General features: G+C 36.5%; 1 protein-coding gene across 4 annotated transcripts in view; it reads right to left on the bottom strand.

The window, feature by feature from the left end:
- Nucleotides 1–13069, bottom strand: part of dmxl1 (Dmx like 1) — a 62868-nt gene that overhangs the window by 7201 nt on the left and 42598 nt on the right. For 2 of the 4 annotated variants that reach the window (XM_066711307.1, XM_066711309.1), the window contains exons 30-38: nucleotides 10816–10884; nucleotides 8765–8946; nucleotides 8066–8202; nucleotides 7400–7485; nucleotides 5030–5231; nucleotides 3599–3716; nucleotides 3158–3220; nucleotides 729–815; nucleotides 459–580 (exon numbers count right to left, since the gene is read on the bottom strand). In XM_066711307.1, coding sequence (XP_066567404.1) covers nucleotides 459–580; nucleotides 729–815; nucleotides 3158–3220; nucleotides 3599–3716; nucleotides 5030–5231; nucleotides 7400–7485; nucleotides 8066–8202; nucleotides 8765–8946; nucleotides 10816–10884 — 1066 coding nt within the window. The remainder of the gene's footprint in view (nucleotides 1–458; nucleotides 581–728; nucleotides 816–3157; nucleotides 3221–3598; nucleotides 3717–5029; nucleotides 5232–7399; nucleotides 7486–8065; nucleotides 8203–8764; nucleotides 8947–10815; nucleotides 10885–13069) is intronic. The other 2 variants (XM_066711310.1, XM_066711311.1) reach the window with 2 other exon arrangements.

The following is a 13069-nucleotide window of genomic DNA, read 5'->3' as shown; positions in this document are numbered from 1 at the left end:
CTCCATCATATTTGTAGCAACCACTAAAGCAAACAAGTTTGGGAAAAAAAATAATTAGTGTAAACTGTGCACACAATTTAATAAGACACATTAATTTGCTTTACAACAAACGAAATCCCTTTGTTTCGCAAAGAAAGTGGTTGTATTGGCATAGATTTTCATATTCTCTGTGTACATATATGCCAGAAATCGTCTGCACATTTTAGGAAAATTCATTGCAATTTTTTTTAAGGAACAAAAAGTAACAGTTATTATCCAAAAGATTCCTGACAAGAAAAAATATAACTACATTATTGTCGCTCATCTTTTCTATATGAACGTTTGAGGATATTGAGGATGAGTTCTCCTTTGTTCAGCCAGTGACCTTTCACACAGTCAAAAGCAACAATCAGTAATAATCTATAATCTGGCATAGAGCTGCAGTTCAATTGCACTTGATAAAGTAGGTCAGTCCTCACCCTTTGTTCTCCACATCTGCTTCATCATCTATCCATGTTAATATCTGAGTTGCCAGGATTGCAGACACATCCAGTTCTTGAATATCATGGGTCGAAGCTATTGCTATGCAATTGCGATTTGCCTGAAAATACAAAATATCACAAACAGCTTTAAAAGAAGGCCCATTTTCTCTTCTGTGGCATTCATGTTTCCAGAGATAATTAGTTTCTCTTCATAAAGATCTTTTGGGAAGAATATATTATTCTTTAATTTGTCAAATAATTGAGTACCTTATTGATAGCGAACGCAGTTATGATGTCCGACTCTTTGTGGATAATTCTCGCCTTGCCTCCTGGATATCCCAGATCAGCTTCTATCTGCGGTTTGAAAAAACAAACAGTTAATCTAAGTTAAATTAAACATTTAAATATACCAAGGTTTAAAGAAATGTATGAAATGTAAAGAACTGTCATTACCAAAGCACTTCCAGAGGTTGCTACATGTTGTAATAAAAACAAATGAGTTGAAAATACTCCGCAGTAGTATGGGCCACAACCATAGGGTTTTTGGCTTAAATACAGGTATATTCAAGTTTTTATCAGACATGTAAACTGGAACTTGATAAACACATAAAAATGGATGACATGGAGACTTCTCACCCACATTTTTATATTGAGTCAATAAGATGTTTTTATTTTGTTAATATGAGACAGAGCCAAATAAACCCCCAACGTGCCTGAATCCTCTGAGCTGGTGAAAGAATGAAGGTCCCAAAGCCACCACACTCTTTAGTGTTATAGCAATTTTTTTTTTTTTTTTTAAACAAAAAAATATTATGTAACTGTGAAATACATTTAATCCTTTTTTTGTTGTGCAAGTAAATGCATGTAAATTGCCATACTCCTACAACCGATTATGCAAAATACATGTTTTTGTTCTAAAATGTTTTGATATATGTATATATTGAGAAAATTGTTATACCAGTTACTTAAATGTTATTTTATCCTTCTGCACTCAACAAAAGATTGTATGACTCACCTAATTATAGTGATATAACATACAATTACAATAATATGTTAAAAGGATTAAATGCATTGCTTTATGACAATGAATTGAATTCACTAAACTACCTGAATATTTCCAATAAACCCATACACTATATCTGGTATTTATGCTGCAGTTTAGCTTTTGTGCTGACTGAACTATGAATCTTGGATTAGTATTTTTAAATTGTAAACATCTGGAATGAATACCAATCAGTTACAATTTCCTGATATAAATTCTATTTTAAATTATATATATATATATATATATATATATATATATATATATATATATATACACACTCACCTAAAGGATTATTAGGAACACCATACTAATACTGTGTTTGACCCCCTTTCGCCTTCAGAACTGCCTTAATTCTACGTGGCATTGACGTGGTGCTGAAAGCATTCTTTAGAAATGTTGGCCCATATTGATAGGATAGCATCTTGCAGTTGATGGAGATTTGTGGGATGCACATCCAGGGCACGAAGCTCCCGTTCCACCACATCCCAAAGATGCTCTATTGGGTTGAGATCTGGTGACTGTGGGGGCCAGTTTAGTACAGTGAACTCATTGTCATGTTCAAGAAACCAATTTGAAATGATTCGACCTTTGTGACATGGTGCATTATCCTGCTGGAAGTAGCCATCAGAGGATGGGTACATGGTGGTCATAAAGGGATGGACATGGTCAGAAACAATGCTCAGGTAGGCCGTGGCATTTAAACGATGCCCAATTGGCACTAAGGGGCCTAAAGTGTGCCAAGAAAACATCCCCCACACCATTACACCACCACCACCAGCCTGCACAGAGGTAACAAGGCATGATGGATCCATGTTCTCATGCTGTTTACGCCAAATTCTGACTCTACCATCTGAATGTCTCAACAGAAATCGAGACTCATCAGACCAGGCAACATTTTTCCAGTCTTCAACTGTCCTATTTTGGTGAGCTTGTGCAAATTGTAGCCTCTTTTTCCTATTTGTAGTGGAGATGAGTGGTACCCGGTGGGGTCTTCTGCTGTTGTAGCCCATCCGCCTCAAGGTTGTATGTGTTGTGGCTTCACAAATGCTTTGCTGCATACCTCGGTTGTAACGAGTGGTTATTTCAGTCAAAGTTGCTCTTCTATCAGCTTGAATCAGTCGGCCCATTCTCCTCTGACCTCTAGCATCAACAAGGCATTTTCGCCCACAGGACTGCCGCATACTGGATGTTTTTCCCTTTTCATACCATTCTTTGTAAACCCTAGAAATGGTTGTGCGTGAAAATCCCAGTAACTGAGCAGATTGTGAAATACTCAGACCGGCCCGTCTGGCACCAACAACCATGCCACGCTCAAAATTGCTTAAATCACCTTTCTTTCCCATTCAGACATTCAGTTTGGAGTTCAGGAGATTGTCTTGACCAGGACCACACCCCTAAATGCATTGAAGCAACTGCCATGTGATTGGTTGGTTAGATAATTGCATTAATGAGAAATTGAACAGGTGTTCCTAATAATCCTTTAGGTGAGTGTATAAAATCAACTGCAAAGATAGTAGTGCATTATTTGCATGTTACAGCAATTTCCAGAATGAAAGATGCAGTCGTTCAGATTAACTAAAACTGGGTTTAACTTGTATAGATTTATTGGATTTTTTCTTCTCATTCTTATCAAGTTATTAGCAGGTTGTACCTTATTGATGCTAGGTTCCTCCATCACAGTATTTTTGACATTCTCATTGAAGTCTTCTATCGACTTAATCATTGGAGTAGCCACAAGATATCAGACAAAAGAATGAGATGAAACATGCAAAGCAAATAGAAAATTCTAAGAAAGTCTACAAAGTTTGTTAAGAATCAAACAAAATCAAACAAAAGAATAATAATTAGTGTGTAAAAAAACAGATGTAAAACAGAAAAGTTGTTTAAGGTTCACATCAATTATGTCCAGAAGAAAACAAGCAAAATCACTGAAATCACAGGAAGAGAACAGCAATTAAGTGTTATAATACAAAGAATGGCATTATATAAAAGAAAAAGCTTTAAGTTCATGCAAAATGTCTGACAGATAGCATTAGAACAAAACAAAGTTCATCATTATACACATACAGAAATAAGAGTTTAGGATGTGTACCTCATTTTGACCCCTTTTCTTTGTGAAAATGTTGCGAATGAAAGTCTCCTGCACTTCATCTTGTTTCACCAGGTACTGCCACAATCTCTTCACGGGAAGCGCAGAGTGATGGCTGGATCTGCAATCAAGCTTTTTATTATTCTTTCTTCTAAACTTCCCTTTATTAATATGAAGATGACTACAATTACACTGCTGGGGAACATTACCATTTAACCAGGTTTTCACTAAAAGTTGACCATACACAATGCAATATTGCCTTTCATAGTTCATGACCTCACAGGTTTTAAACTTATACATGAAAATACATGAATATATACATCACTTTCAAGATGTTGGCTTGCATTCAAACTGAACAGGTGTTCCCTGAAGATTCGCTCTGTTCATTATCTAATTCTTAATTCTTTAAACCATGATACAATGGGAGTGCCTGTACTTAGTGCTGTGAGAGACATTCGATAGACAGCATCCCAGAAGCCTCATCTACTGCTGAAACACAAGCTGGCCTCTTCAGTGTAATGGCATTAGGCCCATGACTTTGAAATTAAACATTTACCTGAATTAGACAATGAGAATTAAGAAGTGTGGTGCTGTATTCTATACATCCTTGTTTTTTAACAATGTAATACCAATTTAATTATGTAGGTCGGTTTGGATGCATGCAATCTATTTTTTAATTTAAAGTAAAATTGCATAGACTGGTCATGTACATAGCATTAAGGTTATCTAAACCCAAATTATTTATAAGCAGAACAATCCATGCAGACTGCTAAAGAGGGTAACGAAGGAAACAGGCATGTTAATTTATTGTTAACCTCATAACCTATAAAAAAGCATTAGATTTTATAAAATGACTGATGTTGTTTCATCAATGTTCTGCACACATGTATTAATTTCACTGGTTATAAAGGACCTAATCTAAATCTCTTTCCAGTGGAAATGTTGCTTAGATCTACATGTATGTTTTACCCTGGAGATAACTTTATTAGGCAAAACAAGCGGGAGTGTTATGCAATGCTGTTATTTTCGCATCTAATTTGCAAACATTTTCAGAGGGATGCAAATCCCTAAATTATTAGCAGTTTTAATTATATATTAAGCAAGTATTTCAAAGTGATAGATATTTGTTTCCTTTTCCTATCACATACTAGAACTTAATATGAGAACCTATGAGCCGTTTTATTGCGAGCAAGCTGTACTTTAGGCACTGCCCAGGGCACCCCAGGTATTTAGGTACAAAATGAACAATGCTGTTTTGGGGTTAGTGCCCACAACTCCCTAACATAAAACCCTAAGGATTACTTACACTGTTAATAGACAACAACAGATTTTATGTTGCAGGGAGGCAACCCACATAGATTGGCGTTAAACCAACAATGCATTAAAAAAAAAAATGAAATAAGATAAGCAAAAGTATAATACTTAGGCACCAACCGGAACGGGGTGTTAGTTGGCTCTAAAAGTGCTTTGTGCCGGAGAATGGCTGGCCCTGCTGCGGGGAGGTCATCTCCAGTGTGTGTGGAGATGAACTTGGTAGGGGGACCCCCGAAAATCTCCATCCTTCTGAGCAGCACCTGCTCCCACCTCTGCAGGGTCTTCAGGACTGCATGGCAAAGTGGGGATCCAACTGGCAGCTCTGGTGGACATGAAACACATTAAACCGACAGTCAGGGATCACAACCCCACCAGACATCACTTTTTTTTTAATGGTATAAGTATAATTTCCAAGTTCTGCAAATCAGTCACAGAAGGAAATGGCCTTACTTACACCATACCTTTAAAAAAAAAAAAAAAAAAAAAAAAAAAAAAGATGGAAAGAAGCGTCTCTGCTGTCTGATGCCCCAATTTCTCTTTCTTCCATTGATTTACTGGATAATTTCTACTTTAAGGCACTAACATTAATTACAGTATCCATGTTATTCTAGGATGGAAAAAATAGCCCCGAGTTTTGAAGAATTATGAAGTACAGGCAGAAACAACATTTCATGACTGCAGACCCTCGGGACTTGAAGATGCCTTGATCAATTTCCCCCCTTCAGCAAGCTGATATTGCTGTTTGAACTATGCATTTTATTTTTTTATTTTTAAGTGGTGTTAGTGGCATATTACTTTCCTTGATATATACCAATGAAGTTACTCAGGATTTACACAGAAATCGATGCACAAATAGTTAGGTTACCAGTATTATATGCTCTCTCATTCATAATTACCCATTTATACAGCTGGGTGTTTACTGAAGCAATGTAGGTAAAGTAATGGTACAATAGCAGATCAATCCCACTGTGGATAATTTCTTTATTCAGTTAAGTCAAAATCAGGAGTTACAGTACATAAAACAGGTAAGTGTAGTCTTCTTAAAAACCTTTTCCTACAGAAGAACTCATTGTTATAATATGGTAACTTTTAAAACTCTGCTTATTTGTCATGGGGCCAGAGGAACACAGAAAACAATGGGGGGGGGAAAACATAGCACATATAAACACACATATACACTCACCTAAAGGATTATTAGGAACACCATACTAATACTGTGTTTGACCCCCTTTCGCCTTCAGAACTGCCTTAATTCTACGTGGCATTGACGTGGTGCTGAAAGCATTCTTTAGAAATGTTGGCCCATATTGATAGGATAGCATCTTGCAGTTGATGGAGATTTGTGGGATGCACATCCAGGGCACGAAGCTCCCGTTCCACCACATCCCAAAGATGCTCTATTGGGTTGAGATCTGGTGACTGTGGGGGCCAGTTTAGTACAGTGAACTCATTGTCATGTTCAAGAAACCAATTTGAAATGATTCGACCTTTGTGACATGGTGCATTATCCTGCTGGAAGTAGCCATCAGAGGATGGGTACATGGTGGTCATAAAGGGATGGACATGGTCAGAAACAATGCTCAGGTAGGCCGTGGCATTTAAACGATGCCCAATTGGCACTAAGGGGCCTAAAGTGTGCCAAGAAAACATCCCCCACACCATTACACCACCAGCCTGCACAGTGGTAACAAGGCATGATGGATCCATGTTCTCATTCTGTTTACGCCAAATTCTGACTCTACCATCTGAATGTCTCAACAGAAATCGAGACTCATCAGACCAGGCAACATTTTTCCTGTCTTCCTGTCAACTGTCCAATTTTGGTGAGCTTGTGCAAATTGTAGCCTCTTTTTCCTATTTGTAGTGGAGATGAGTGGTACCCGGTGGGGTCTTCTGCTGTTGTAGTCCATCCGCCTCAAGGTTGTACGTGTTGTGGCTTCACAAATGCTTTGCTGCATACCTCGGTTGTAACGAGTGGTTATTTCAGTCAAAGTTGCTCTTCTATCAGCTTGAATCAGTCGGCCCATTCTCCTCTGACCTCTAGCATCAACAAGGCATTTTCGCCCACAGGACTGCCGCATACTAGATGTTTTTCCCTTTTCACACCATTCTTTGTAAACCCTAGAAATGGTTGTGCGTGAAAATCCCAGTAACTGAGCAGATTGTGAAATACTCAGACCGGCCCGTCTGGCACCAACAACCATGCCACGCTCAAAATTGCTTAAATCACCTTTCTTTCCCATTCAGACATTCAGTTTGGAGTTCAGGAGATTGTCTTGACCAGGACCACACCCCTAAATGCATTGAAGCAACTGCCATGTGATTGGTTGGTTAGATAATTGCATTAATGAGAAATTGAACAGGTGTTCCTATTAATCCTTTAGGTGAGTGTATATTGTATAGTTAAGATGTAGTTATTTCTGTAGAAAATAGAAGTTATATTATGAAAATCAAGGGGATTTAAAACTAAAAGCAATTGTAGCGATTTACCCGAGAGATCATGTCCTGCCATTGGGAAGAAAGATTTCAGGTTGGAAAGAACCATTTGCACCATAGCCAATCGCATCAGAGACCAACTGAAAGAGAAAGATATCATAACATGATTCATCTATATATAGGTAAACCTGAAAAACAATTTCATGTAACATAAGATTTTGCACACATGCATCAATCTTCAAAAGGCAAGACTGCACTGTGATCATTTATAACAGTGTCACAAAACCAATGCGCTGTGCCATCAAGCATGAACAGCAGACTGAACCCCAACCCTAGCCAACATAAACATTTCAAACTAAGTCCTAACGGCATTCCTTACCAATATCACAATGTCAAGCTAGGCTCAGATAAATAAACACATCATTCAGTTTTCAGTAAAAAAAAACAACAACCCTTCATTGTAGTGAAAATTACTCAAAATATTCTCTCAACATAACCTACATTGAATGCTTACAGCATTCATACCTTCATTCATATCCCTGATTAAAACTTACTTTGGTCAGATTTTCGAATGTAGTATTTTCCCTATTTTTTCCCTTCTTTCTGTTTTCATACTGTTCTTAAATATAATTTGCCCCAATCTTCTGTTTAAACAGATATAGCAGTTCATTGAGTAATAACCCGACAGACTGCAGCTCCCTATTACCCACGCCCAGGTACCTGTAGGAGTTGGGATTTGAATGCTCCTGCAGCTGGGTGTCTGAGGCATAAACGTCGTCCTCCTCCTCCTCCTCATCGCTGCCCTGGCTTTCCTCCGAGTCGTATTCCACTCGGCTCTCAGACGGCGGGAGGAAGGGCTAGCAGAGAAACAGAAGAATCACCCGATAAACGTCAGTTCTGAGAGTCGATATTGACAGACAAATAACTCCACTATTACATCCTGTTTGTGTTACTGCTTGTATCGTATTGCTTAGACTGTAATCATAATCTCTCCTATAACACAGTGCAGTTATATTTTTTTTGATTACGTTTTTTTATTTAATACATAAAAAGCATAACTTGCAATGAATAGCATCCATTCAGTAAATATCACGAAGCTCTACAAGCAAGGATTTAAACCAGTCTGAGAAATGGTCATGAAAAATAAATTCCATTCTTTAACAGAACTTTATTTATTTGCTTTTAATTAGGTAGGAATCTTAACGCAATCTGTACCTAAAAAACATTATGCTGGGCCTTGGTTAGATTTTTCACGATGACAGTTGATCACAGGGGAGTTAGTTTTGTGACTGGAGAAAACTCAGTGAAGGGGTCAACGCACCGTGCTGGATCTGCCTTTACTACACAGTCACTGAGAAACACTCTTACAGGAAAACAACAGAACCAAAAAGCAAATTCAGAGATTGAATCCATCAATACCTTTGCAATGAAGTAGTCCCAGATGCTAAGCTCGGGAGGGACAAATTTCTCTTTGAAAACAGGCATTTCCTGATCGACAACAGGAGAGGTGGGGCTCTGCAGACTCTCCCTGCTGCTGCCCTTGGTTGACAGGAACTTGAAGTTTTTGCGATTCCTGTCTTGCCCATCACCGTGAGCAGTGACTACAACGACAGCAAAGCACATTCAAATGAAATAACGAAATATGAAAAAAAGTATCATGAAATAATATGATTTTATTAGCACATGGATGTGGTTTCAGGAGCATTGGCCACACCCTGATAAGACAATGAGGGAGTGAGAGCCCTACAGTGTGGAAGCCAGGGAGTTCCAGAAATGGTCATGTTTGGGGTGGATAGAGGGATGCGAAGCAATGAATGCTGGGAAAGTAGTGTTCAAGCCCCATACTTATAAGTGGGGTGGGGCAGGAATGGGATCACACCCCTCTCCTGAATTTTTGTTTACACCTCTGATTCATTTATTTCTTCAGGTAGATTCTGAGAAAACTGTAAAGAATCCATGTTTGTAAAAAGTTTACACATGGTGCTTGTGTAAACATTTGACTCACACTATTCATTTCTATAGTTTTTACAGTTTTCTCTAGACAATCTGTGTTTGACAAAGTGTGAATAGATCACTGCTATTATTTAATGAACAAGAATGATTAAACTAAATGATTCACCATTTTTTTTTTCTAATAAAAAATTGAATACCTTCGAATCCAAGTGTATATAAACACAAATACAGTATACTCACACATATACACGATTCTAATGAATAGGTTTATGGTGCAAACTAAAAGCAATACAAATGTCTATTGTTTTATTTTCATTTGAACAGGGAAAACTGTAAAAAATGAAAATAAACACACAAAAAAAGAGAAATATAAATTCTCTCCAGTGAAACATTGTTTCCGGTTTATTTATGAGGAAGTGAATGAAGATGGGTGGTTTTTGTACCTCCCTAAAGAACCTGATCAATGGTTATACATCAATCAAAAAATCTGCCTGAAAAGGCGATTTAATGTGCTGCAATAATCACTAATTTCCTGTAATCAGCACAGTGCTCCATCCATCTAGCTTTTAGTCTATTTGAAGTAAAAATATATTTGTACAAATTATATTAATATATAAAATGTACTAATTCAGTTAAAATAAAGCCTCAAGGGATATACTACTTATTATACCATTAAACCATCTTGGTTATAAACCACACAATTATGGAATTTTCAGATGCAATATCTGTTTCCCTGAGAGACATTTCTGGGTAGTCTTTTACAGCAAATGCGCTTTAAAGCCTATTTTTACATTATTTTTTGTTGTTCCTTAAGTTATTAGCATTTTGCATGAAGGAAAGACTAACTGTACACACAAACATTTAAACCAACATGCACATGCAACTCAAAAATAAAAAAGCAAATCAACAAAAAAGTGGGAAAACTGATGGAAATGTAAATAGTATTTTGCTTGTTTAATGTTCCTTCCCTCTATATAAGCATCCAAAAATAAACTAAGAAATATAATGCAATAACTACTGCAATTTACATAATGATGCCTTAAAGCTTTAGAAGACTGTTTATTAATGTTTTAAAGTAAAATATATCTACACTTTTGCTCAAAATATATCACCCCTTCAACTTCAAATACTTAATAAAAAAAAAATTTAGACATAAAATAAATTAGGTTTCTATACATAAAAGGCAAATAAACTTTTAGGTTCTGTTAACTGCTCATGGCAGCAAAACCAATACAATTACATAAATTACATTAAAAAAAGTCATTGGAAAAAGCTCAAACTTGAATGACTATATTTAATCAAGTAACTTAATTGCCTTCATCAAGAAAGGAATACCCATTAAAAACTATTTTATCAAAGTAGAATTAATGCTTCATTATGTTTCACAAATTCAATACATGATGTCCCTAAATTGTGGTTCTTATGTTTATTTGTTAAAAGGAAAGAAAATGAAGATTAGTAATCTCCCTTGCCAGGTTTGTTTTGAATAAAAACGTGACTCCCAGCATCCTACTCACCAGCATCTCCAATACCCTGTGCTATATCAGCCTGAGACAGATCCCAGTCAACTTCACTGTCTACTTCTTCTTTACAGGTAACAGGAAGGTAAGAAAGCAAGTGTGAAAAGAAAGGATTTACAGACAAGAATAGTGGACAGATTTCTGTAAATCCAGATAATATTCCATTGCATGTCAAAATGTGGGAAATTATTTTGGTTTTTCAATGCAAATGGTGTAAGACAGTGACTAATGCGCCTCATTAATGTCATGCATTATACTATTGAAAATAATAGTAGTTTTGCATACTGGAAGTGTACATGTTTGAATGGTTCCAAATCCTACCGCACATTTATAAATGTAACACTTTGGCACCAGACTTTGTGTTAAAAATAGAAAAAGGTTTTCTATCCACAGTAATATCTTCCTCAGGTTAAATCACAGGCTAGCAGACAATGATTGTGATAGTGCTTAAAGCATAATATAATTAAACCTTGAACAGTATCCTAGAGCACTTCTTCTGTGCTTGCCTTAACATAATGGCAAGGAATTAGCACCTTAGATATTTATAGAATCCTCACAAATCAACTAATAGATGGAATTTATTCAGGTTGACAAAAATGACTGTAGTTGGGAGTATTTTGTGGAACAAATGGACCTAGAACCCCACAGAATACTGATACGATAGAGATTTAGTAATAGAGACGAATGTTCTTTACAGATCTAACCTCAGCTTCTAATAGATGGTGTGAGGAAGGGAGACATTCAACACCTTTATATCTAACTGCCACTTATAAGCCTGCAGCAGTAGGTTTCTATTCCAGGAGTCCAGTTTGAAGAATCTGACTGGCAGTATGTAATAATATTCTTCTGTAGTCAGGGCCCATGAGATGACATTTTCTACTTAATATTTCACCACAGTCTTCAACTAACCTTTACTGCTTTGACTTTGTATTGCACATTTCTAGGGAAATTAAAAGTGTGGACTAATGCTGAATTTGTGTCAAGCGGTACCAACATCAGAAAACATACTTGTCAACAGTAGACAGATTGATATAGATCGAATTTAGTAATGATGCAAAACTTTGTGTTTGTTTATAATACAGTTCATTACAAGAAAAATTGAAAATCCTTATGCTTTACCAATCCTTTCCTTTGGAACAAAACGGTCAAAGATAAAACAGGATATGCGAGTTGAAGTTTAATGTAAACAAATGCTGTCTGGATTTACAAATAATCACTTTTAAAAAGCACACTTTAAAAGCATGCTAAAAAGAAGCATGCAGCAAGACACAAGAGCAAAGCTACGGGGACAAACAAGAAAAATAAAATCTAATGATTAAAGTCTTGTGAATTTGGAGCATTGACTTTTTTATGATACTAAACGATCTAGGATTGTGTGTATTTTATTGTTCATATATTTTGTATGCACACACTCAGAAATCCTTTCCACCTTTTACCTTACTAGAATAGAGGGATTTTGGAAATATATACTGTGAAATTACCACAAGCAGAGACTAAGTAGATAAATACACATTTCAGATTTACACAAGTCCCAAGATATATAGAGGTAGGCTAATCCTTAGTGGTGTCATTTATTGCCTTACATAATCTAGAAACATGCGGTATGAATTAAATCATTAGTCCTGGTCTGTGGAATTTGTTCCTGGTGCTAGGGTGTCCCAACATTATAATCATCCAAGCATGTGCACCATAATAAGGCCCATCAGGTATGATAAAGGTCATGTCCCTGTGTGTACCTCTGAGGTGTCCCTGTTCTTAGTCTGCGGTCACGTGCTTGTCATTTAACTGTACCCGTACTTGTCCGATCTCTGCAGTTAGAAGATATACTTTCTCTAATTTCAACAAAACTACATTAAAATATAGAAAGTATTCTTGAGTGTGTGGTAACTATTCATCTTTCATATTTACAAGTTTTCATATTATATAATTCACCACTACAATAGAGTAAAACATGCTTTTTTCCATAAACAGGTCATTGGGAAGAAAAGGAAGGATTTCTCTGCGATATAAACAGTTTGGAGAACTTTATTAAAATACTGTAAAAAGTAATTATGTCAGAAAACAAATTATCTCCTCCAAATCAGACATTTGGCCTATATACAGTGGTCAAACAGACTATCGCCTAGCTTTACATCGTCAATTCAGCACTGACATTCTCCATACCAATTTCATTGCTTATTGTTCAACCAGTATGTATCTGATAAAACAGAAATTATACATACTTAAGCTGAAAAACATGAATGTTTGTTAC

This window comes from Amia ocellicauda, chromosome 8 (assembly GCF_036373705.1).
Source record: "Amia ocellicauda isolate fAmiCal2 chromosome 8, fAmiCal2.hap1, whole genome shotgun sequence".
Taxonomy (NCBI): Eukaryota; Metazoa; Chordata; class Actinopteri; order Amiiformes; family Amiidae; genus Amia; species Amia ocellicauda.
This window is presented reverse-complemented; position numbering and strand designations above follow the sequence as displayed.